Below are 26,760 nucleotides of genomic sequence, written 5' to 3'. Positions count from 1 at the left end.
AACTAAAATACTAATTAGGATTTTGAAAAATTTGGTCCACATCTGTATGTATTATATGAGGATCGGAATGGGTACTGTACATCTAAGAGAAGGTTATCTCACCTACAGGTCCAGAAGGGAAGTTCCTGATTGAAGGCCTCTCCACCACAGTATAGGAATCTCCCACTACATAAACCTTGTAGAGCACAGCATTGTGGTTAATGAAGTTCTGGATCACGCATGGAGGCTTGACATCTTTCAGGTCCTCCTCACTAAAGATGATGGCCATCTATGGGGAGAATAATGTGAAAGACTCATGCATCTGTTTTTCAGTGTCCGGTATCCTTCCTTGTCACCCTTCTGTCAACGAATAGGGGATATAATCCACTATCATGGATTTCATTGAGTCATACTCCCTTTGACCTACCCAGGTTTACATAGAATTTGGCTTATCAAAAAAACATTGAATGAGTAATGCCAGATGAGTGGTGTTTGCACTTTTAGGACTAAAACTTACCAAATTATAAGATTCAAATACCATGTATAGCTTTTGACAAAAATAATATATTGCTAATGTGACACTTTTGTCCAATAACTCTAACCCCCCTAACCTCCCAGTCTTTCCAACCCCTCTAACCTCCCTGTCTTTCCAACCCCTCTAACCTCCCAGTCTTTCCAACCCCTCTAACCTCCCAGTCTTTCCAACCCCTCTAACCTCCCAGTCTTTCCAACCCCTCTAACCTCCCAGTCTTTCCAACCCCTCTAACCTCCCAGTCTTTCCAACCCCTCTAACCTCCCAGTCTTTCCAACCCCCCTAACCTCCCAGTCTTTCCAACCCCTCTAACCTCCCTGTCTTTCCAACCCCTCTAACCTCCCTGTCTTTCCAACCCCTCTAACCTCCCTGTCTTTCCAACCCCTCTAACCTCCTAGTCTTTCCAACCCCTCTAACCTCCCAGTCTTTCCAACCCCTCTAACCTCCCAGTCTTTCCAACCCCTCTAACCTCCCTGTCTTTCCAACCCCTCTAACCTCCCAGTCTTTCCAACCCCTCTAACCTCCCTGTCTTTCCAACCCCTCTAACCTCCCTGTCTTTCCAACCCCTCTAACCTCCCTGTCTTTCCAACCCCTCTAACCTCCCTGTCTTTCCAACCCCTCTAACCTCCCTGTCTTTCCAACCCCTCTAACCTCCCTGTCTTTCCAACCCCTCTAACCTCCCTGTCTTTCCAACCCCTCTAACCTCCCTGTCTTTCCAACCCCTCTAACCTCCCTGTCTTTCCAACCACTCTAACCTCCCTGTCTTTCCAACCACTCTAACCTCCCTGTCTTTCCAACCATGATAAAGAAGCAGAAAAAAAGTATATATGCAAAACTAAAATATAGTATCAGGTGATTTTCACAATCTACATACACTGTCCCCCAATTCTATAACATCCACTAAAAAGAACCTGTAAACCCAACCTATGTTTATGACCAGGGTGTGTCGAAGCACACAATAATAAAAGCACATGACTGCTTAACATGAGGCTTACGAAGACCCAACCCATCATACCATCACCTATTAGTAGCAGGTATACACATGCACTGGTCAAATGAGACAGACATTTGTATTTCTATTAAAGGAGGTTGGTTAACATAATGTTAGGACAATGTCAGTGATGGGGCCACAGTTAAGTGAACTCAAATTCAAAAAAGAAAGCAAATTAAAAATCCAAATCGAATTGAGACTTAACTCCTCCGGACTCCAAACTTCAATAAAGTTGCCTGATCTTATACGTCTGTTTCCGGTAATTGCCACTGAACTAGTTACATGTAATAGTATTTGATAACATAACAGACCAGATTATGCTGTTACCATAAAGGTCATATAAGAACTCATCCCAAGTTCTTCATCCCAACTTCATCCCAAGTCACTCTTAAGGCTAGAATGTGATCTGTAGCCTTGATTACCAAACCATAACAATACATATCAGGGTAGGAAACATGATTAGGCTTCGGGTGTATTTTTCTCTGAGTGGATGGTTAGGAAAGCATTATTTGTACACCATAACTGAACCACAACTAAGACAGAAAATAGAGCTAAACATTTCACACCATGATTACATTCAGACCAATCCTCTATCTTTATTTCAAACCTATATGAAAGTTTATGAAATTTTGTTTGTAGCAAAAAATTGTGCACCACCTGTTGACCCCTTGTTGTTGAGTTATAAAAAAAACTATTATGTTTTGCTAGAATCAGCAATCTTGATCTTGTAATAGAAACACGATTTCTTACCTCATGGGAGTTGGAGTTAGGAGTTTTACAAACTGTTGAAGTGAAATGAAATGGGGAAATATTAAGATGGCGGTCTTTACTAGTAAAAAGCATGAGTGGCCGGGCTTTCAGTTGTGTCCTTAGCTGTGGAACATACTTCCAATCGATGTCAGACTACTGGGTCTATGGCTTAGTTTAAGGCAATTCGAAAAAGACGGAGCTGTTCAGAAAAGCTTTCAAAGAACTTTGTTGGTACCACACTCTCGTGTACTCAATCCAGAAACCACAATCTGTGTTTTAGATCATGAATGATGATAATACTGTATTTACCTTGTATTATTATCAGCCCTATCGCTGTGAAAACACTTAACATATTTACAACCCTGTTTCCAAAGAAGTTGGGACGCTGCATAAAATGCAAATAAAAACAGAATGCAATGACATGCAAATCATTTATCACTGTATTTAATTGAAAATAGTACAAAGACAACATAGAGAATGTTGAATCTGAGAAATGTTATTCTTTTTGGAAAAATACATGTCCATTTTGAATTTGATGCCAGCAACATGTTTCAAAACAATTTGGGACAGGGGCCTGTTTACCACTGTGTTGCATCACCCCTTCTTTTAACAATACTCTGTAAGCGTATGGGAACTGAGGAGACGAACTGCTGCGGTTTTGAAAGTGAAATGTTTTCCCATTCTTGTTTGATATAGGATTTCAGCTGCTCAGCAGTTCGGGGTCACCTTTGTCTTTGTACCATTTTCTATTGAATATCACTGATTTCTGTTTTTATTGACATTTCACGCAGCGAAATAAAACATTTTGCATATTAATTATAATTATTGTCCTACAAATGCGGTAGTAACCAAACACAGAGAAAGTGATGGTACGTACTGAACGGGAAGGTAATGCCCTGTTTCTGGATGTGTCTGAGCGTGTCAGTTCCACACTCACTCCTCAGGACCATGAAAGGTGGAGAACAGATCCTTTCATCTAGAGGAAACACAGAAAAGAGATTCATGTCACAGTTTTCTCTCTCCAGTTGTGTGATCCTTAATATTTTCATCGCCACACTGTTTACGGTTATCAAACATTCATATATTAAGGAATTTCTACATGAGAAAAAAAAGGAAGAGGGGATGGATTTAAATGGGTGTGTGCTCGCAATTGCCAGTTTGAGCATGGGACTGCAAAACTGTGGAACATCATACATTCATACCCCTCCCTGTCCTTCACCTCTACTGTATATGAAGTGAAATCAGACATTTTTAAATGTTTGATAACATTGTTATTTCACAGTCACAATATGAAAACAAAACCAAAAAAATGGTGGGGTGAAACTAAGCTGATAAGCTTTTAAACTCATCAGTTAGAATGAAACAATCCTTCGATTTGTCAGCAAACCTTGACCTGCTGTGCTATGCTGTGTGTGTGTGTGTGTGTGTGTGTTTGTAACTGCGCTTATGTTGGAGTTGAGACAGTATTTTTTCACAGCATCTCCGCTTCCTTCCAAGGCCTTGGGAGAGCTGTTCAGATGTGATGGCTTTAAGTCCTGTTGTCTTTGGTGCAGCTGTTTCTCTCAGAGCACGCAAAATTCAGTTAGCTTTTGAAAAATATTCCAATACTCCAACCCTTTAATTTTCCAGTATGCCTGTCTCTCTGGCTTTTTAAGCTTTCTACACCTAATTAATTTCCTTTTATACTCAGTTTAGCTCATATAGGCTTCATCTAGGCTTCTTCTATGCTTCCAGTGGTAAGGTCACACTGTAAGCCATGGCGGTGGATCCACTCGACTTTAAGTCAGGATAGATGAAAGGTCCAGAGAAAGTTGTGTCTGAAGCCTCTCTTGTGTTTATATTTGTTTGCTCACTGTGAACTTCTATTTCTGTCTCCCTATGTTTTGATAAGCCAGGGACAAGCAGTGTGGCGTCATACAAAAACCCTCAGGAGAGACGCCACGACCTTCAGGCAGTGCGCACGTGCACACACACACACACACACTAATGCACAAGCAAGCATCCTAAAACACAGATCATAGGGATCTACTCACGTGTTCTTATATTCAGAACCCTCCATAACTTTGGATTTTATTTCAAACAATTATAATGAATTTGGAAGATAGACTCTCAGATTTTTAGGGCGTTTGTGTACATACTGGTACCATAAAAACTACAACAATTTATACATAGTCTTCTCTTTTTAGGGCACAGAGTTAGGGGGCAGATTATTATGAAGTCCAAAAAAGCACTTTTTGGTTACATATCCTTCGAACGCTAAAACTGTCTGAAGTCTGCAAACAATAGACCTGCAGATCTCCTTTTGTTGCTGCCGTAAGCAGTTACCTCAACAATAAAGAGAAGTGAGCCATGACCAAGCCATAACAGCCTTTCCATTATATTCCACATACAACATGGTATGCTGTAGATCTTGAGCAGTTACATTTTTTCCACACATTTTCCTCGTCAGCACTCTGGTACATTTTCATCTTTGTTTCATCTGTCCACAAAGTCTTTTCCAGAACTCTGCGGGCTATTTTAGGTAGGTTTTAGCAAACTGTAACCTGACAATCCTGTTTAAGGCTAACTTTAAGGCTAACTAGATACACTGTTGTGTATCATCTGTAGTTTTGAAGCAAGGTTTTCTGCAGATGGTAGTGCCTAACATCCACACCTACCTCCTTGAGTAGATAGGACAGTTGTTTTGGATTTTATCTTCATTATGGTGATCCATCAGTCATCCACTGTGGAGGTCTTCCTTTGCATACTAGGTTGTTTGCAATTGCTGAGCACACCAGTGCTTTCCTCTCAGGTTTTGCCTTGTTCTAAAATATTTTCTGATGACTTTTCAGCCTTATAATACCTTCCTTGACTATCATTTACTTTGGTCTTCATATTGACATACACCAATAGCAAACTTTAAAGGCAAACAAAGAGCCTAGAATCAAGACTAGACACTGACAGCGCTCTTGTGAGTGAAATATTTATGTGATGGAACACACATGATTAACCAGAAACACCTGCTAAGCCAATTCCCCCAAACCTTTGGTGACCTGAAATAAAGGCACTATTACAAAGTGTTATAAATAGTAAATGGTAAACCAATAAGTACATAAATGACAAATTCCCTTAAACAAAATAATACTACTGTATCTAACTGAATATTAAGTATTATAAAAATATTCAATATTATAAATGTTGACTTAAATATGTAGCTTTGGTAAGTCATGCCACTTGATGTAAATAACCAATACATTTGGATGAAGTCAGTGTAGGCACAGGCTTTTCATCATTTGGAGGACAGATTCACATTTGAATCACATAGGTAATATGACAAGTAAATCAGAAACTATTCAAATTTACTTCACATTCCCTATGAATGTGAAGTAAATTTTCCCTATGAAGCAACACCAAAATATTGTTGCTCAAATAAAATGGAACTAACAATGTCACTGACAAAAGAAGGACAGATGTAAAACCATTTCTGAAAAGCACCATATACTGAAAGTGGACTTACTAATAAAACTTAACAGATACCACATTTAATGGATGTCCATTAACTGTACCTTGGGAAATGCAATAAATAATACAAATCATAGGACTGGGTGTCATCGATGCCAACCTAACAGGGCAACACTACACACTCAGGCTATTATAAACCCAATAACAGTAGTCAATAGAGTGTTGCTCTCTCCTTCCAACCACATCATACTGTCAGCAGCTCTTAAATATTAGCTCTGCTAATGCAGGTAAAAGATATCTAGAATTACAAAATGACCAGAACATGTCCTTGTAAAGTACGACTTGGTAGGAAATGGGTGTCTATTTGGGATGCAGTCTATATGCTTGTGCAGCCATCTACGCTAACGCTTCAACCCCTTCAACACTGATCCCTGTTTGCTTTTGTTTAGCAAGGTTGGGAATGCCCAATGGTGCAGGAAAAAGAACAAGCAACTCTGCAGTTTTCATACACACTCCGTGAATAAACCCACCCTAAGCCACGCATTTCCCCTGTGCAAAGCCCCAAAACGGAGACTGCTTTCTGCAGCCGTCCCATGATAAAAGCAGACTGATGTACAAGTAACTGTGCAGTAAAGGAAACATCAGTAAATTACTTAGAGTTAGTTATGAACATTTTGGGCAAGCCCAGTTGCCTAATATTTTGTCTACCATTGCTAGAAGTAAACTTGGAAAGAAGGGTGATTGTTAGGGCATATTTGGCAGACATACATACAGCCAAAACACTCTGGAGTGGCTTGAAAACAACAAGGTCAATTTCGTGGAGTTTTCTGTTTTCATAAATTTAGAACAATTTGTAGATTTTTTTGACATTAAGCATGTTAACACAATAAAAAGAGGAAAGGTCCAAGATGGGTGGGGAATACTTTATGCCAGTCTGGTTAAGGTTGAGTAGATTGTTCTGAGAAACATATAGGAAGAAGTCAACAGTGTTTGCTTCTAGAGAAAGGGAGCGACTGTTGCCTTCTTGCATCCAATGATTTGAGATGAGTTCATGAGAAAAGTGAGTACTGGGAGAAGATCTCCAGAGTCTGGAGAAAGTGGGGTTGATGGGGGTTAAACGGCAGGATGTCAGATGACTAGTTGAAATATTTGATCTGGAGAGAGCAGGGAATAAAGCTTCAATTGTAGGAGTTTTCTTTTTGCAAGTTTTCTTTTTGTTCTTTTTGCAAGTTTTCTTTTTTCACTGACTAGACAAATTATGCCTTTCATTATAAGTAAAATGTATTTACATTCTCATGAACTAAAATGGCAAACCAAATGAATGTGAACTGAGAGGTAAGCACAGTGTTTTCTTCCTAGTCTTTCCTTTTAATTATGTCTAGTCAATGAAAGTCTACAGAATGTTTAAGTGAAGGCTACATGTTGCTGTATGCTTCCTAGTCAAACCGGTTTGTGCATATATTATGACAACATACAGTTAGGTCCAGAAATATTTGGACACTGACACAATTTTCATAATTTTGTCTCTGTACACCACCGCAATGGATTTGAAAAGACACAACCGAGATGCAATTGAATTGCAGACGGTCAGCTTTAATTCAAGGGGTTTAACAAATATTGTATGAAAAGTTTGGGACTTGCAACCATTTGCATACACAGTCCCTTTATTTCAGGGGCTCAAATGTAATTGGACAAATCCACACAAATAAAAAATAAAATGTTCATTTTTAATACTTTGTCGAGAATCCTTTGCAGGCAATGACCGCTTGGACATCACCAAATGCTGGGCTTCCTCCTTTGTGATGATTTGCCAGGCCTTTACTGCAGCTGTCTTCAGGTTTTGTTTGTTCGTGGGTCTTTCTGCCTTACGTTTTGTCTTCAGCAAGCGAAATGCATGCTCAATTCGGGTTGAGATCAGGTGATTGACTCGGCCATTTTAGAATATTCCACATCTTTGCCTTAAAAAACTCTTGGGTTGCTTTCCCAGTATGTTTTGGGTCATTGTCCATATGTAAAGTAAAGGGCCGTCCAATCAACTTGTCTGAATTCAGAATTATTCCGGCTGCTTCTGTCTTCTGTCACATCATCAATAAACACTTGTGACCCAGTGCCATTGGAAGCCATGCATGCCCATGCCATCACACTGCCTCCACCGTGTTTTACAGATGATGTGGTATGCATCGGATCATGATCTGTTACAAGCCTTCTTCATACTTTTAGTCTAATCTGGCCTTTCTCTTCTTGAGGCTTATGAATGGTTTGCACCTTGTGGTGAACCCTCAGTATTTGCTCTCATGAAGTCTTCTCTATATGGTACACTTGGATAATGATACGCCTACCTCCTGGAGAGTGTTCTTCACTTGGCTGGATATTGTGAAGGGTTTTTTCTTTAACATGGAAAAGATCCTACAATTATCCACCACTGTTGTCTTCCGTGGCTGTCCACGGAAGACAACAGTGTTGATTTGGCCACTGTTGATTTGGCCACTCCTAATGTTCCTGCTATCTCTCTGAGGGATTTTTTTTTTGCAGCCTAAGGATGGCCTGTTTCACTTGCATTGAGAGCTTCTTTGACATCATGTTGTGGGTTCACAGCAACAGCTTCCAAATGCGAATGCCACAGCTGGAATCAACTCCAGACCTTTTACCTGCTTAATTGATGAAAATAATAATGAAGGAATAGCCCACACCTGTCTATAAAACAGCTTTTGAGTCAACTGTCAAATAAAATTTGGTCCCTTGGAAAAGGGGAGCCTACATATTAAAGAGCTTTATTTCCTAAATCCTTCCTCCAGTTCGAATGTGGATACCCTCAGATTAAAGCTGAGAGACTGCATTTTAAGCCCATATTCACTATTTAACGGTAACTTGAATATATTTAGGTAAAAAAACACAAATCTTGTGTCAGTGTCCAATTATTTCCAGACATACCTTTATATTATGAAATTTTCTGGGGTTTTGTCTGCTTTGTAGTTCACCTGTTTTTCTCTGTCAGTTTTTGTTGAGTCAAGTGGGAAGTAATACATTTTTTTCATTGCTAATGTTAGAAATGATTATTGGACTATTGTAACTGGAAGCTGATGGTTTTTAATGGAATATCTACATGTTGAAACTGACATTTTTTATTGTTCCTTGAAAAATATATGCCCACTTTAAATGTGACAAATTAAGCAACACATTTAAAAAAGACTGGGAATGTTGTGTACTACAAAAAATAACCTTATGGAATGTCTCACAATTAATAAGGGTTAATTGGCAACAGGTCGGCTACATGATTGGGTATAATAAGAGCATCCCAGAGAGGATGAGTCTTTCAGAAATAAAGATGGGGAGGGATTCACCACACTGTGAAAGACTGTGCGGGTAAATCATTTAAAAATAACTCTTCCAAAAACCACCCCAAGTTAAAGCTCTATCATGCAAAGAAGAAACCATGCAAAAACAAGATCCAGAACTGCTGACGTGTTCTTTGAGACCAAGCTCATTTAGGATGGACTGAGGAGAAGTGGAAAACTGTCCTGTGGTCTCACAAATCCAAATGTGAAATAATTTTTGGGAATCATGGACACCACATCCTCCGGGCAAAAAAGGAAAGGGACCATCTGGTTGGTATCCGTGCACAGTTCAAAAAATACCATCCATGATGGTATGGGGCTGCATTAGTGCACATGGCATGGCCACATCTACATAAATAAATAAATTGTTTCTGGTTCAACATTTGATATGTTGTCTTTGTACTATTTTCAATTAAATATAGGAATTAAATGATTTGCACATCATTGCATTGTTTTTATTTGCATTTTAAGCAGAATCCCAATAATAAAATAAATTATATATAATTATGTGTATTCTGCCTCTATACCTTTCATGAATTCTTCAAGCCTACGGATGAGTTGGTAGGACTTGCAGCGGTCCGACAGAGTCTTAATGGCTGGAAGCGGGTCCAGTACCACCATTTCAGGATGGGCCTCGATGTAATCCTTAAGGGAGACCCAAAAGAACAATGGGGAAGTCTACATTAGTACAAATCACAGAAAATGGTAAAACGCATTTCGGGTTTATCATAATGTAAGTCATAAAACACTTGCAATGCAGGTATTACAATGTTACAAATGTATTCTTTTTGCGTCAATGCAAAATGTGTATAACTGCAGAATATTTGCTTTAAAGATGCAAAAACAAAAGAAACCACCCCAAGTATAAAGCCACTCAATGAATGAATCCAAGTAATGTTTAAATAAGGCATATTAGACTTCAGAAAGTACACAGCTCAAGTAACTTCTAGTGTATACTGTTGGACTTTTACTTTGTACTGATCTGTTACTTTTGTCTTTTAACAACACTTGACAAGTCCACTATATAGGGTGCCATTTGAGGGACACATTTGATTGGATAGCATCTTTCTAATTAACCAGCTAGGCTAGTTAACCCCTCTTATCACTCAGTGACACTAGTGATGATGAACACTTCTTGCCTCTGCAAGAACAGTAGAAGTTTATCATACATGGATACATATTGCTAACTATGTATGCACTACAGCAACCCAGAGGAACCAAACGTAAAGTAAACATTTCAAATTAAAGGCATGGCTCCTTGCCAATTTTGAACATTGCCATTACCTTTTAGCACCTATTTCTCCCTTCAACTAATATAAATGAAACCATAAAAGGAGTTGAAGTGGAAGGATAGGAATTTAGTTTTTCAGAGATTGCATGGGTGTAGAACAACGGTTCAAGGTTGTGCTAAGGTAGGACGAATACTGTGTGTGGCATGGTGCATATTGCCTAGATGAGAGAGAATGCATAGAATGCAGAAAACCCATGTGGTACAATAGGTGGTCGAATGGTTTATGACATTCTTTCATCCGTTTTCATACAGTATGCGAGAGAAACTGATCACATCCAATTCCTGCGCATCAGAAAAAGTTACTATTTACGTTTAAAGGAAAACTTAAATTTAGTATCAGAAGATGTTCAATGTTTTCAGGCCTCAAAATCAATACACATGTCCTTAAATATAACAATAAAACAGAATAAGCACAACAAATCAATTAAAACTACAGTTTTTACATATTCAATCAACCTTTTGATCGTGGCTGTAGCTGGACATAAAACAGATGGCCTGTGATGTGTACTCATTTTGAAATAAGTCCACTTTTAAGATGTCCCTTAAATGAATGAGGTAACATTTTCAAACCTATTTCTCCTTATTTATGCAATAACAGTTGACATAAGTTCAGGTTGTGTAATAGCAGTTGTAATTAACATTTGACATTGCATATAAAACAGGTTGAGGTTGATCTGCAAGATCTTACGTTTTATAAAATCTTGCTGTTACTCATAACTACTTGATAGTTTAGGACAAATGTTACCATGTGCTGCATAGCCGTTAACAAGGGTTATGTGATGGCAATTCCATCGATCAGAACACTTTAATGAGGAAGTACAGAGACGAAATTCTCTTGGCACAATTTAACAGTTTTATTAATTATTTGCAAATAAATCTCTGGACAGACAACAGATTTACTGATTTACAAGTAACCCTCTAATCCGCTGATGCTGGTCAAGGATGCCCTTTAGGCAAACACCAGATCCCTCTCGGCATCTTTAACTAGTAACTCATTTATACATGTATAGGACCAAGTTTACATCAGTGCAAGAATTTCCACAATAGTTACCACACATATTAACAGAATTTTCAGCTCTTTGTTCTTAAAGACCCGGCTGCACCTATCAAATAACGTCCACCATTAGGTGAAGAATTTGTAATCCACTACCTTTCAATTGTGTGTGCAATGCCAATTGTCTTACTTGAAGACTCTGTACCCATAGCAGGGCCTGTGTGTCGTTCTGGTACACCTCCGTGATCAGGTCAGCCAACTTGTGGATGATGACATCCAGAGGGCCCTGCTCCTCCAGAGACCGATTCAGATCCAGCTGCACCCAGGGAGACAAAGGGAGGGGGGGAAATGGCTTAGATGTTTGTCAAAATAAAAATCAGAGACATTTCTGTACGGTGCATCTGTTGTAGATCTGCTTGCTTGTTTAAAGTTGCATAATTTAGCAGACGATATTATCCAGAGCCCATTTCAGTAGAATTACATGTATTTTCTAACTTTGTTGAGCCCTTTTAAATATGCTTGTGTGTTTTGAATTTTTGTTTTATGCAGTACCCAGCTGTAGCTTCAGTTCAGTCAGATAGCCTGAGATTCAGTCCATAAATCTGGTCACCTTCTCCAACTCGCCCATAAGTCAGCTGTACTATATGAAAGCTGTCAATATTGCACCCTAATTAGCATTTAAACTTTCCTGAATTGTTTGTGAGTGTCATTGGATTTTGGAAAAAGCTATTGATTTCCATCGTCATCCAGATATATCCCCGGCTAAGGTAATTTTGAAGATAATGGAGTGGATATACCAAACATGCAGTGAACAAGGTTGGTGGACTCAATGCGCAGCATCCCTAACAAAAATATTAGGCTTCTGGCTAATATTAGGCTTCTGGTTATCCTTTGGCAATGTTGACGCACGGTCATATTTTCACATGCAAATTAGGGTTCTGGCAAACTTGTGGTGGACTTCTCGGTAACTTTGTGGAAAACAATTACATTTTAACTACATTTTAATCATTTAGCAGACACGTCTATCCAAAGTGACTTACAGTAAGTACAGGGACATTTTTCCCCGGAGCAACATCGGGTAAAGTGCCTTACTCAAAGACACAACGACAATTGGCCCTTCGAATCTTCTGAATACAAGCCTGACTGCCTAACCACTGAGCCACTGACACCCAATTGTTTCTTCATTCAAATTTTCTTGCTGCAGGTTTGCTAAAATATTTACTGTTCCCAGCAAGTTTGCCTCAAATTCATATAAGTTTCTGCTTGTTACCAGAAGTTTACTAGAAGTTTGGCACTACTTGCAACTAGTGGCGAACAAGCAGTGAAAATTTGCCAGAATGTCGCGGGACATTTGCCACTGGCCAACATTTGCCACTGGCCAACATTTGCAAACTTCTGGCAAATAATTTTGGCAAACTAATTTTTTTGCTACAAGTCAGCCACAAGTTTGCTGCAAATCTGCTGCAAACATTTAGGATTTGTAAGGGATCGCTTGAACCAATGAGATTGAGGCATACAAAGAAAGTATATTCTATAATGTAGATGTAATATGCATGCAAGGTTTGGATTATCCATTGTTTGAAGGTTTCTCTGTTATTTTGTCTCCCTTTAATTTATTGTAACTGGTTGAAATATGCTAATAAATTACCCAATAGATACGATTCAAAGGCTTGCCAATAATGCAAATGCTTACACTGGTCTCAGATCATTTAGACACTTAAACATGTTAAACATAACTTTTGTCTCTAGGGATGGTCGTGCCAAAAAGTGGTCCCTTAAATGTGCTGAAATATTTTCCAGAAATTACATAATTAGACAAGGAATGTATCATGACATTACTGCTCTTATCTAGGAAAAGCTTGCAGTAGATTCCAACACAATCTGTGATTGACCACTGGAACACTATTACACTATTCACAATTGTACTATATTTACTAGAGCCCTAAAGGATATCGATTAGTGCACTACCTAGAGAACAGTACTCCTGTTGTACACATTATATTATCTGACTACACCCAGGGCACCGATAAAGAAAGATTCTGTAACAATAGAGCAGTGGCCAAGGTAATAATAAATAGGAATTGGACTCTCCGAGTTGCTGTGAAAAGACAAACCAAACAAAACCTAATTATAATATGTGACACATCAGGCTGTCCTTAAAGCCAGTCATCTTCCCTGATTAAATAAACTTGAAACATAAAGGGTCCAAAAAAAAGGTCTTGCATCTAAAGTGTTGACACTGACACCTACACACTACGTATTGGGCAATGCCTAATCGAGAAATGTTTTACAGATTGCCACTAATGTGACCAGTTGATCATTAACCAGATTTATGTTGTCCCTTGTGACAAAAGGCAACTTATGAGTGGGTGTTCCCTGTTCAACAATGATATGTGATATAAGGAATATATCTCAAAGTCCACTCCCCTCCTTAAATACAATGCTGCAATGAGGATTTGTTTAAACAGTGGGTTTGGTTTTCTAGTATCTTGGTAGCATTAACTCCATTGTGTGTATGTGGGTAGCAGGCTATAACCAAACTGATTATAGCCCACTCGCCACATACACACACAGACCTCAACTAGACAAATCTATAACCCCTCCCCACATATACAACCCTCAACTGGACAAATCTACAACCCCTCCCCACGTACACACACAATGCTGGAAAATTCTTGCACCTTACATATATTTAGTTTATATTTTGTTGTAATTTATGCTCAGTCCACTATTCTCATTTGTTTTTATTCCTTTTGTACAAAACTGCTTCACTAACAGATCAGAACAAATTCCTATTTCGTTGTTAAACTAAAACTCTCTGATTCTGATTGACAGACCATTCAGTCAGTTTCTCTGTAAGGTGCATAAGTATAATCCAAACTCAAAATTGCACTAAAACTGATCAATAAAACAGTCTCTCTTGATAAATGATGATATGCAACTTCAACACAAAGGATCGCAACTACATGGATCATTCCTTAATGTGCGGTAGCGTTGAGTCACAATCATAAAAAAAAGAAGAAAATGCACTTAAATGTCTGACAGATAGAAGACAGCTGTAGAAAAGCCCCAATGCCTAGTCTCCCTCTTATTCAAGCCGTTTATAACGGTACAATATGGTAAAGTTGCAGACGTTAGTTATAAAGATCCAGTAAACTTTATGTTTTTAAGCCTGTAGCATCTTTATTCAGTCCCCCCCAAAAATGTGACAAGTGTGTGGATGTAAGACAAGAACACCCTTGTCCATGTAACTATTTTAATTGTGATCAAAAAGGCAACAAATGAAGCCTAAATCTGAAACATGACCCATGCCTTAATAAATATCCCAGATGTATCCACCATTTCATCAAACCTTATGACCCAGTATTGACCAACATTATGATAAAGAGCAGCTGAGCCGAATGTGGTCTGGTTGAAAACTATTTGGTCGAAAATAGTCCAACTGTAAGCCGCTATAGATAACTGTCTGCTATATAACTAAAATGCAACATGTACTGTAGGCTGCATTGAATGAGTGTATCAATGTAATATAAAGGGTAGAGCATATTTGGACATCAAAAATTGCATCTTCTAAACATGGATTGGAAAAATGTATAGGAAGCTGTTACGTTCCTTGATCAATTGGATATTTGAGGGTTTGGTTTTAATATGATTTAGATCATTCCCACTAAGCATAATATTTCCTAGGGGAAGAACATTATGTACAGACAAACCCGAAGCACTCACTGTGTTCTCTCCAATCGGGTGGCAGAATCTAAGGATCCAGCCCAACCAAATGTTACTTTTTTGGACAATTTTGTCATAAAAGGACTGAGGGTAATTTGACAGAAATTCTGTCAAATGTGCATCTGCACAATTCTTACAGTGCTTTAGTAAGCGTGTGTGTACATAGTTTGAAGTAATCCCTAAAGTTGTAGGGATTGTTAAAATTTGAAATAAATATTTGCCGCATAAAGAAAATCTAAAAGATACTTACCTGAACCATTTCTATGCCTTGTTTCCTACGGGTAAAATAAAGTATGTTAGAACTTAATCATGGTAATACAGAAGTAATCCAACAATTTAACATCTAATATTTTTTCTAAAATGAATACACCCCGTTTAAAGGGATTATCTTATGGATTCAACATTGTACAGTATTCAGCAATGTTGCATCAATACTAAAGTGCTGAATATATTAATTTGTTCACAAGACTGGTACATTCCTTTGCCACAAGAAAAAAAACCCGGTTCATTTACAATACCTGTTCCCTTAAGGAGATACTCATGTGCAACACGTCATGTGGTTATTTGCTCTTACAGTGCTATATACTAAAGCAATAACACAGAAAGGGTTGTGGTATACGGCCAATATGCCATGGCTAAGTCGCTTATTATTTGACCCAATACCACACTTCATGCCCCTGACAGCGCCGGGCCAACCTGATGTTGTACTTAATTCTGTAAGTCATTGTCATAACCTTGTGTATGAAAGCTGCATTAGGTAGCACTTTGGCATTGGCAGTGACAAATTCAGTAATGGAAGGGTACAAGCGTTTAACCAAAATTGTAAGTGAGCTGTTTTGCAGGAAAGCATCTTGAGATCAACAGATTAACAGGCACCTCATACAGAGTGTTGAATATGAACCGAGTTCCAAGCGGGCGTGTCTCTAGAGTGGAGTCCCCGCATTCCACAAGACTGGCTGAAATAGTAGCCATGTACACTTTGAGTGGAGGAGGATCTGCCTTGCTCCAAGCTCCTGTAGGAACATTAGGATGTTCACCAGGAAGCTCTGAAAATGAGCAGTTCCTTTTTTTGTAGGACCTATTCCTAAAACAATTGGGTATGTGTGAACTATTGTATATGGCTTTTAAATTCGAAAATAGATAAGGTAATCTAGGCCTTTAAGATGCATCCCCTGTGTTTTTAGCCACTGTTTGTAAAAGTGGTGCTGTCATGTCAAAACAAGTAATCGGAAATGGTGTATTGTCATGTACATGCCGATATGTGCCTATCATCAATAACACACACTTTCAAACTAGAAATTTTATGCCTGAGGTATTATAGTATTCCTCCAAATAGATTATGCAAATATGAACAACATATTACTCATCCAGCCCAAAGGTTAGCTAAAAAGTCCCATAATTAAACTTTTATTGATTTATAGTTATTATTAATATCTAAATGCACATTTTGTAAAATAAAGTTAGGACGTTGAACTCTTATTTTGAAGGGACCGAAATCGTTCTCTCTGCATCTGACCAATGACAGGTATTCAACATTTAAACACACCCAACCATTTTAAGCATAGAAAAATCAATTTTATGCTTCTTAACAAAAAAACGAGAGAATACCAGATATTTTCCGTTTTTAAAATAAGAATAAAACAATGAAAGGGACTGTTTCACGTTGTTGTTGTTTTCCGTTTGAACTCTAAAACCTTTGGCAAAAGGTACACCGACCCTCATAATACCTGACATGGGTAGGAACCGGTGGGAATACCTCACACTTCCTTACAGTTGCTTCCTGCACATCTTGTAATATAGGTTTAAGATATTGGTGAGTTTTAGCACACAAAATTATGAACCAGCAGATAAATTAATCCGTCCAAATTAATCGAGTCCAGTCACAATGTGTAATTTCATTAGCTGAGTTGGAAAAGCGTGTAAAGCCCCATAGCCTACATTTCACAAATTTGGTTACAAACTATGCGTTGTGATACAAAAAGTGAAATGACAAACTATTGACTGAACTTCAGGGACTTTCAGAATATTTGCTAATACCCTGTTGATTCTATTACCTGCACATTTCCACGAAAACCGGGAAATCCATCTTCTTGATCTTCTTCTCGCTGAGCCAGTAGCCCACTCTTCTGCCTTTCAAAATAGTCCCCATCTCAGAATCAGACGTAGGTGCCCCTGATGACAATGACATAACGAAAATGACGGGTATGAATAAAAGCCAGATGCTTTGGCAATTGTTGCTGATTCTGTTCTATTTCCCTCGCGTTCAAAGGGCTTTCATTCTGTACAACAGCTCTTGCAAACTGAGCGCGTACCCTCAACAAGATTTGACCTGTGTTCCAGGTATGCTCTCTCTCCAGCTAAAGACTATTTCAGGTAAGTCGGGTTACCAACAATCCAACCGGTTACCGGTCAATCAGTTTCCTGTAATTATCTCCCTCCCATGTCTCTCGCCCATAGCGCTATTCGGTTCAAGAACCAATTGCTTTCATTATTCGCCTCGAGTCTTTTGGGTCGTCCTACGAAAAGGGTGCCCTTTTGCGTCCCTCAGATATGTTTGCATATAATATAAACTACGTTTAGGCTAAGCATGTATACTTTCAGATGTCACAACAGGTGTTTGTTTGTCATTATATAATATGAAAAATAATAATTTATTAGGCATTAAAAACACATATAATGTTCAAAATGTGCATTTTGACATGTCCCCCGGCATATGTCCTGCCTCTAATAGTCATACATGTTCAAAACTGAAGTGATTTACATTTTAAAAATCATTATTGTAAAGTTACACTACCATTCAAAAGTTTGGGGTCACTTAGAAATGTTCTTGTTTATCATGAAAACATACATGAAATTTGTTTGAATAAGAAATGCAAATATATCAAAATAAAAAATACTGTCATTGACAAGGTTAGAAATAATGATTTTTTACTGAAATAATAATTGTGTCATTCAAAATTTGCATTCATCAAAGAATCCTACATTTGCAGCAATTACAGCCTTGCAGACCTTTAGCATTCTAGATGTCAATTTGTTGAGGTAATCTGAAGAGATTTCAGCCCATGCTTCTTGAAGCACCTCCCACAATATATTGGCTTGATGGGCACTTCTCTCTCAGAACAACAACAGACTTGACGAGTTTCAATTGTAGGTTCAATTACAGGCAATTTTGAGTCTGTAATTGAACCCACAATTGCTGATGCTCCAGATTCTAGCTCTAAAGAAGTACAGTTTTATTGCTTCTTTAATCAGCACAATAGTTTTCATCTGTGCTAACATAATTGCAAAAGGGTTTTGTAATGATCAATTAGCCTTTTAAAATTATAAACTTAGATTAGGAAACACAATGAGCCATTGGAACACAGGAATGATGGTTGCTTATAATGGGCCTCTGTACACCTATGTAAATATTTCGTGGTAACACCTTACTCAGGTGCTTTATGGTGGTTTTTCCTTTAATTTGTCAACTGTCTATGTTATTTACTTATATGTTGTATATAATGAATGAATGCCTCTAATAGGGGCAACTTGATTGTTTTAATTGAGCTTTTTATGGCTTTGAAGTTGTAATGTGCGCCAAGAGTTTTGTGAATAAAGTCTGTGAATTGTGGACTGGGGGAAAAAATGCTACATCTATGGCTTTGAATCATAGGATTGATAGGAAGAGAGTGGGTATGGACTTAGTTTATATTTGATAAAATATAGAACATTAGACTACACCATTTATGACGAATCCAGCATTATATAGTAACAGGGAGAGACACAGGAAACAAACACAGAGGGTGAGTTCAGGGCCATGGTGGGTGTTTTATTAACTAAAAGAGAAGGGTGAGAGGAGGTGAGGGAGAAATCCAACTTAAAAGACAAACCCCTTTTATCGCGTGGTGGCTTTCTGTCTGGGGTGGCCTCTCGTTGGTGGTTTGGGAGGATTGGGTGCTAGGGGTTTTAGTTTTGGCAGCTGCTCCAGCACCACCCTCCTCCTCCACAGTGCCTCGTGTTGCAATGATCCGCAAACAATTCGTAGACATTGAAAATGTGATAGTTCTTCCTTGGCCTGCATAACTACCAGAAATGTTTCTCTGGATGGGAAGGTATCTGTGTCCAGATACACATCTGTATTTAAGTGTATTTGTTTGGAACCACTTAAATAAGAAATTGGTGAGTTGCTCCCTCTAGAGTCTACAAGGGGAGTTGCAGGACAATTGTATTTACAACTCTTGATAGCCTCAGTTGCTAACTATATAACACCTAAGTACTTTTTTATAGCCTATCATGCCTGTAATATAAGTAACTGAGTAAACATAACACTTTTTGTTTACTTTTCCCAGGCTAGTGTGGAGCCAGACAGAGAGAAATTACAGGTAGCTTACTACTAGTATTAGGTAGCTATGTTAAGGTCAATATCAGCCTGTGAATTACTCAATCGCTTAAAAGCAATACCTATTTCTGAATTGTCTCCAGAACGTAATTCCAATTTCTTGGAGACTGGCAACTCAAAAAGAGAAAATCATCAGAAGACACAACTCTATAAGCATTAGTATGCCAACAATAACTTCATGAGGTAGTCCAATTAAAATTATCTTTCCCTTATACCCTTTCTACTAAAAGTAGACTTTTTTTGGTGTTTGTATGGTGGAAATATCACAAATGGCAACTTTTAAGATGTACTTTAGTACACCAAATAGTTCTAAAATACAGTTGTGCTCATAAGTTTGCATACCCTGGCAGAAATCATGAAATTATGGCATTGATTTTGAAAATATGACTGATCATGCAAGAAAACTGCCTTTTATTTAAGGATAGTGATCATATAAAGCCATTTGTTATCACATAGTTTTTAAATCATAATGATAACAAAAATCACACAAATGGTCCGGAGCAAAGGTTTACATACCCTTGAATGTTTGGCCGGATACAGGCGGCCGAAATGAGCTTTCTCCGCAGGGTGGCCGGGCGATCCCTTAGAGATAGGGTGAGAAGCTCGGTCACCCGGGAGGAGCTCAGAGTAGAGCCGCTGCTCCTCCACATCGAGAGGGGTCAGCTGAGGTGGCTTGGGCATCTTTTTCGGATGCCTCCGGAACGCCTTCCTGGGAAGGTGTTCCGGTCCCGTCCCACCGGGAAGAGACCCCGGGGAAGACCTAGGACACGCTGGAGGGACTATGTCTCCCGGCTGGCCTGGGAACGCCTCGGTGTCCCCCCGGAAGAGCTAGAGGAAGTGTCTGGGGAGAGGGAAGTCTGGGCATCCCTGCTTAGACTGCTGCCCCCGCGACCCGGCCCCGGATAAGCGGAAGAAGATGGATGGATGGAATAATGGGCCCAGAACTGAGCCTTGAGGAACACCAAAACATACCTTAGATTTGTCAGAAGATAGGCCATCCAAACACACGGACTGATATCTTTCGGATAAATTAGATTTAAACCAGGCTAGAACATGTCCATGTAGCCCAATATGGGTTTCCAGTCTCTCTAAGAGAAGGGAGTGATCAATGGTGTCAAAAGCAGCATTAAGATCAAGAAGCAACAGGACGGATGCGGAACCTTTGTCCGAGGCCATTAGAAGGTCATTTGTTACCTTCACGAGTGCAGTCTCAGTACTATGATGGGGTCTGAAACCGGACTGGAGTATTTCATAAATGTTATTAGTCCTCAGGAAGGCATTCAGTTGTTGGGAAACACATTTTTCTAAGATTTTTGTGAGGAACGTGAGGTTCGATATTGGCCTATAATTGTTTAATATGTCAAGATCCATATATATTTTTTTAGAAGAGGGTTAATTACCATCCGGAGGAAAGGGAGCAATTTATTATGTTCAACATAGGCTGACTTAGCACAGGAAATAGCTCCTTAAGTAATTTTGTTGGAATTGGGTCAAGCTGACAATTTGTGTGTTTAGAATTCATTACAAATTTAGTGAATGTGTCGAGCGATACGGGATCCAAAAAAAATAAAGTGTCCCCATTGACACCTGGTCAGGGGGACAACTGAGATTTTGGGGACTATATCTATTTAAGGAGGAGTCAGTTATTTGTTTTCTAATAGTAATGATCTTTTCATCAAAGTAGTTAATGTATTAATTACAGATTAAGTGAAGACCGACTTCACTTGTTGAGCTTTGCTTTTTTGTTAATTTTGCAACTGTATCGAAGATACATTTTGGATTGTTTTTGTTAATCTCAATCAGGTTGGAGAAATAAGCTGATCGAGCAGATGTGAGTGCTTTTCGGTATTGTAGTGTACTGTCTATCCATGCTAGTCTGAATATGTCAAACTTGGTGGAGCGCCACTTTCACTCCAATTTTCTGGAGGCTTGCTTGAGTGCTCTAGGATTGAAAATGTATAGTATGGCTTTTGAAACTCATTGTTTGCGGAGCAAGTGGATTTCTTTTTCCACTCCACTCCATATTTAAATTGCCAAAAATTAGAATACTATCTGCCATGACTACAAGGTTAGACAAGAATTCTGGAAATTAATTGAGGAAAATTGTGTATGGCCCGGAAGGCCCGTAAATAGTAGCTATGTAAAACGATTTATCAGCCTGGTTAACTTTCATGAGTAAAACTTCAAAAGAATGAAAACTAGTGATGTGTTTGAGATTACATTTATATTTACTGTCATAAATATTAGCAACAGCCCCTCCTTTTCGGGATGCACAGGGGATATGATTACTAGTATAGCCAGGAGGAGAGGCCTCATTTAGGCCAGTGAATTCATCAGGCTTTAGCCACGTTTCACACAAGCCAATAACATGTAGTTTATCAGAGATTAATTAATTTACTGCAACTGCCTTTGGAGCAAGGGATCTAACATTTAGGAGTCCCATTTTGAGATGTGAGGTGATACAGTCATTTTTATTTGAAAAAAGTACCTGTGAAGCGTTCTGGACAGCTCCCGCGCACGTCAAGCACCAGGAAATGTATTGGTACATTGATGCAAAAAAACTAAACTTCAGAGCAACGTCCTTGCTACTGACAAATTCCACTTAAGTCAAGAACTGATTCTGGGTGGTTCAGAGGCTCAAAAAAGAAAAATGAGAAACCTGCGACAAAAACAGCTTAAATTATTTTTAATTAAACGCAAGCTTTAAAGTGCTAACTTTGACAGCCCTAATATATTAATTGATTTATTCGCCAATGATAGGCCCCTTGAACTGTGGGGCCCCTGGGCTGAAGACACTGTACGCTTGTGCATTAAAGCACCTTGAAGATAAGTTGTGACTGAGATTGGAAGACATTTGGAAAGTGTGTGGGTCTTCAGGTGCCTCTGAGTAGTTCAAAAATGGGGTACAGATCACCTGGCTGTTTACTCAGAAGATCTTATGGTTGTATTGTTGACCTTGATTTGAGTGGAGGACACTAAACCAGACAAAATGATTATTTAGTCTGACTCAATAGCAGGGTTCATGAGTCTGCTGTCATTTAGATCTCAGCAAAAAAGCTGATGGATACAATGTATTTCCCCACAAAAACATCACAACGACAATCGGTCTCCATTAAATATGTATAGCAAGGTGTCATGTCATCATCTCATTACTAATTTATAAAACTGTTTTCGTTGTTGGTCATGTTTAGCTAGAGGCCCGTATTTAGTAAGCTGCATGACTAGGGGACATAGTTAGATGTCTCATACCGGGCAAACTGAGAAGCCCCTGACTGCAGTGTGCAGTCCTTAACCACCACTCCCGACCAAACACAGTTAACCATCCATATGTCTGTGTTTGGTGCGCGTACACAATGCAGTTTCTGACATTGCCCACTTCTCTGATGGTCCACAGAGCTGAGACATCTCAACATTTTACCTGTGAGCAAATAGCGGTTGTGAGCAGAGCGATGGGAAAGCCGTGGAGCTGTGGAACGGTGGAGCAGAGCTCAACCTTCGCTCAATAGGTTCTGGCAGGTATCACTTAATGTCATATTTCTTACTATCTTCAAAAATGAACTAGGTTTGTATTCAACATGTGAAATCCACAAACGTGTATGTTAGTATTCTGCGTGTGACTGTCAAACCTCAGATGTACAAAAAACCGGGTGTAAGTTAAATACATAAACTCATGTGATGCTGTAGCATGGTTTCAGATCCAGCCCAATGTTTTTTAAACTTATTCCTCTATCTTTCCCAAATTTCTTATCCAATAAATCATAAAAATACAAGAAAATCTTTAATAAACATATATTCCATCATAAGATAATGATAAACCTTACATGATACATCGTTATCTTCATACAAAATTGAAAATAATATGGAATTAACAATTATCACACAGACCTTTCCAGGGCTTCCTGGTGTCTTATCTCCAACCAGTATTTGAAGTAAATTGAAGTCAGAGATTTCCGAGTTCACTGGAACGCAGCATTAAATTCAGTCATATGACAACAAGGAAGAAAGGCGTTCGGTATAGCTAGTTGGTAGTTTATTGAATGGCCTGAGATTTTGTAATAATATAAACATGGATTTAAAATGAAATCACGTCAAGTTGCCTCTCAACAAAACTATTTGTCATGTAAAGAAAGGTGAGCTTCATGGCTGTTATGTAACGTTAACTAGGTAGAATATCTATCTTATCTTAACTAGCCAGCTAACAGTACTTCCATATGTCAAATGTGTTCTAGTTAGACTACAACATGTTCTAGTTAGACTAGCTATGTTGTCTTCGTGTGTGGCATTGCAAAGCATCATTCGACAAAAATACATATCTAGGCAATCATATTATTGAGTGACGGGCATTCGGTTTTTAAGGACAACTCGTCTTGGATTAGGGCGTTGGGGGGGGGGGGGGGGGGGGGGGGGGCATAACCCAATTTAACGGAGACCCTTCATTTCAATGAAGGAACTCGTGAACAAGGACGTCACGAAAGTTGAGAAAAACTTTCAATTGTTTTAATACTCCACGTCCTCGCTGGAAATCATGCTAGATATTGCCAGCTATCAATAGTCAAGCGTAATTAAACTTACACAATTTCGATGTGGTTTAATTTTTAAGCCATTCTTTACTTTGGTCACTCCGTGTTACTATACTTGCATAGCCTACGTTCCGCGTGCACACTTCACACCCCCTGTTTGAAATAAATGAGGGTCGGTTGTTTTATCACCCCAAGAGAAGTTATGAGTAATGGGCAAAACGCACTATACAAATGTCAATCACCACACTTGTGAATGCCAAGAATGTGATAGACTTGGGTAAAGGTACTAGGTGTGTGCCGCCATTGTCTGCAAATCTTTCTTAAACCTTTTCTTGTCCAAAGACCACCGAACCAAGAGGCAATCCAGGAACCCCCGTTATATGTTGGCCTGTACAGCTCATTTGGATGTTTTTTATTCACATGGGGGTGGGGGACAGAATTAAAATGTATACTCATTACTTGTAGTCACTTTTGGCAAGAGAGTCAGGTAAATTACTTTTTGTTTACTTCTTAAATTCGGAAACACAAACCCTTATACCAACACACACCATTTAGGAGATGTGACCAAGGACTCCTTGCAGTAGCTCAACAGAACCCCAGTTGAAAACCCCAGCTGTATGGTTTGGATGCTATGCTGGACTTAATTTGGGTACTTGAGCTGCAACATCACTTTTTATTTGTATCAAGTTCAACTTCCCTCCCAAAATCGTGCCCCCTCAAATGCCTTCCACCCACTCTGCTTCTTACCTTTCATTAGATAATCACAGCCTTAAAGGTGCCATATATATAACATTTTTGCATTGTAATATAATGAGATGTCCATAACATACCTGCAGTAGGCTAATTAAAACAATTTCACCAGAGAATATTCTGAGTGCATCTTAAAATGCTGAATTTCTATTGGTCAACAGAAGCCAGACTTGCTTGGATTGGAGAATCTGCATGCTGTCTCCTCCATCAGTGTCACTAAGAGATGCCACCATCTCTTTTCAAGACAAATGCACGCAAAATCCCTCAGTCATTTCCAGGTTGCGAAAATTCTATGCAGTTCCCTTAATTTCTATTCAACTGAGAAAACAAGCACTGAATAGTACAGGCATAACTGTGCCCTCTCAATCACTTTTTATATTTTTATAGAAATGTTTTACATTAAAGCCCTCGTGTAACAGCTAAAAACCTCCTAGTTGTTTCGACTTGCTTTCTGACAATCCCATACCTACTGAGGAGTTGTTGCGATTAGGCAAGGCCATAATTGTGAAATGGCTGTCACAAAATTGAGGGGAAACTACAAAATGAAATGTATTTCCTTACAGAATATGAAGTAATGGACAAGGTATGACAGCAGTGAATGCTTTAGTTTCCCAGCAACTGTTTTCACATCCTATCATGTTAGCATTTGCAGAACAAATTTAAGTTCTAGTATCAGCATTTTTTCACATAACATCATGAAGTAAAGCGAATGTGGTAATTATGTCATTGGCTTGTAAACGCAAGTGATCGGTCATTTGAAAACTAATGTTTTTGGTGAACGTTGGGAATCAAATTGCATTGGTGCAAGGAGCTGTTCATTTGAATCTTTCAGGTGAATGGAGCCACAAGAGCCTCCTCACCGAAAAGACTTGGAATGCCCATCACTAGTAAACACGTACCTGTTAACTGCCATGATGCTGGGTTGTCACAATGGATGTGGACATTTTCTAAAACGTTTTGTCCAAACCGTGCATGTGTAAGTTAGTTGAATTGAGAAAAGGCTGCTGAAGCGTGACTTTGTTTGTGTTTCTTTTTACGTTGACCGCTTTTCAGTGACCGAGTTTTGTACAACTGCTGCAATTGATGGCGAAGATGGTAAACGAGTGAGATCATGTGGTGGTACATTAAAACTATGGCTTTTTTTGCCCCCCAGGGAGAAGTATGGAGAATGATGAACTTCCGTCAGAGGATGGGATGGGTCGGTGTGGGGCTTTACCTTCTGGCTAGCGTGGCCGTCGTTTATTATGTCTTTGAGATCGACCAGACGTACAACCGTCTTACCCTGGAGCATGTGGAGCCGGTGGCCCAGGAGGAACGACCTCCAGCGGGGGATGAGTCTCCTCCGGCCGAATCGTCTGGGCCTCCCACGTCAGACCATCTGCCCACCTGGACCCAGAGTCTCAAGACTCGCCTCCTCCTCTTGCCCTTCTGGTTTTGGGTCACCATCTTCCTTGTGCCCTATCTCCAGGTGTTCCTCTTCCTTTACTCATGCACACGTGCTGACCCCAAGATGGTGGGCTACTGTATCCTGCCAATATGCCTGGCGGTGCTCTGCGACCGCCACCAGACATTCGCCAAGGCATCCAATCAGATCAGCCGGCTGCAGCTGATTGACACCTAATGGGTCAAACCGGTTGAACTGGTAAATGATATAAGAGGAAGCCGCCGTTGTGGATCCGTTGCACCTGAAATACCAAGTTGATTAACACTCCCCTAGAGCACTGTTTGAAGTGTTAAGCTTGTCAGGCAATTCACTTGTTAATGGTGTATGTGTATGTGTGTATTCAGACGAACAATGGTACTTGTTTCACAAACCTTTGTATTTGTGGTTTCTTACATCGAAAAAAAGATTGGACCAAAACGTACTGTGTACTGTAGGGCCTGTACTTGACTCCAATACGTACACTAATCATTGAGGTTTCATTTCCTTTTTTGTGAAAATCATTTTAGGCCTGATTCCGACTCATAGTAGTTGGTATGAAGACTTACCTTATGCAGGTGGGAAAAGTGCCCTACATGGATGTCAATCTTGTGCGCACTGCTGACAAAATGTAATTAAATTTTGAAAACCTT

At 39.2% G+C, this 26,760-nt stretch overlaps 2 protein-coding genes across 4 annotated transcripts in view; one reads left to right on the top strand and one right to left on the bottom strand.

The window, feature by feature from the left end:
* The window catches only part of itpk1a (inositol-tetrakisphosphate 1-kinase a), a 21,662-nt gene extending 4,157 nt beyond the window's left edge, over positions 1-17,505 (bottom strand). The window contains exons 1-8 of one of the 2 annotated variants that reach the window (XM_010882462.4): positions 17,352-17,505; positions 17,094-17,211; positions 15,290-15,314; positions 11,504-11,629; positions 9,556-9,673; positions 3,130-3,228; positions 2,253-2,284; positions 103-268 (exon numbers count right to left, since the gene is read on the bottom strand). In XM_010882462.4, the coding sequence (XP_010880764.1) occupies positions 103-268; positions 2,253-2,284; positions 3,130-3,228; positions 9,556-9,673; positions 11,504-11,629; positions 15,290-15,314; positions 17,094-17,188 (661 nt within the window). In that variant the 5' untranslated portion in view covers positions 17,189-17,211; positions 17,352-17,505. Of the gene's footprint in view, positions 1-102; positions 269-2,252; positions 2,285-3,129; positions 3,229-9,555; positions 9,674-11,503; positions 11,630-15,289; positions 15,315-17,093; positions 17,254-17,351 lie in introns of those variants that run through there. The other variant, XM_010882461.5, reaches the window with a different exon arrangement.
* Positions 17,307-26,760, top strand: tmem251 (transmembrane protein 251). 2 transcript variants are annotated; one of them, XM_034287795.1, is made up of 3 exons: positions 17,307-17,412; positions 22,812-22,933; positions 25,841-26,760. In XM_034287795.1, the coding sequence occupies exon 3, from the start codon at positions 25,856-25,858 to the stop codon at positions 26,306-26,308; it is 453 nt and encodes a 150-aa protein (XP_034143686.1). In that variant the 5' UTR covers positions 17,307-17,412; positions 22,812-22,933; positions 25,841-25,855; the 3' UTR covers positions 26,309-26,760. The 2 variants fall into 2 exon arrangements, with proteins under 2 accessions (XP_034143686.1, XP_010880762.1); XM_010882460.4 differs by lacking the exons at positions 17,307-17,412; positions 22,812-22,933 and adding an exon at positions 23,389-23,547.

This window comes from Esox lucius, chromosome 18, assembly GCF_011004845.1.
Source record: "Esox lucius isolate fEsoLuc1 chromosome 18, fEsoLuc1.pri, whole genome shotgun sequence".
Lineage (NCBI taxonomy): Eukaryota > Metazoa > Chordata > Actinopteri > Esociformes > Esocidae > Esox > Esox lucius.
This window is presented reverse-complemented; position numbering and strand designations above follow the sequence as displayed.

Coding starts and splice junctions, on each gene's coding strand:
- tmem251 (XM_034287795.1), top strand. CDS start 25,856: ATGATGAACTTCCGTCAGAGGATGGGATGGGTCGGTGTGGGGCTTTAC.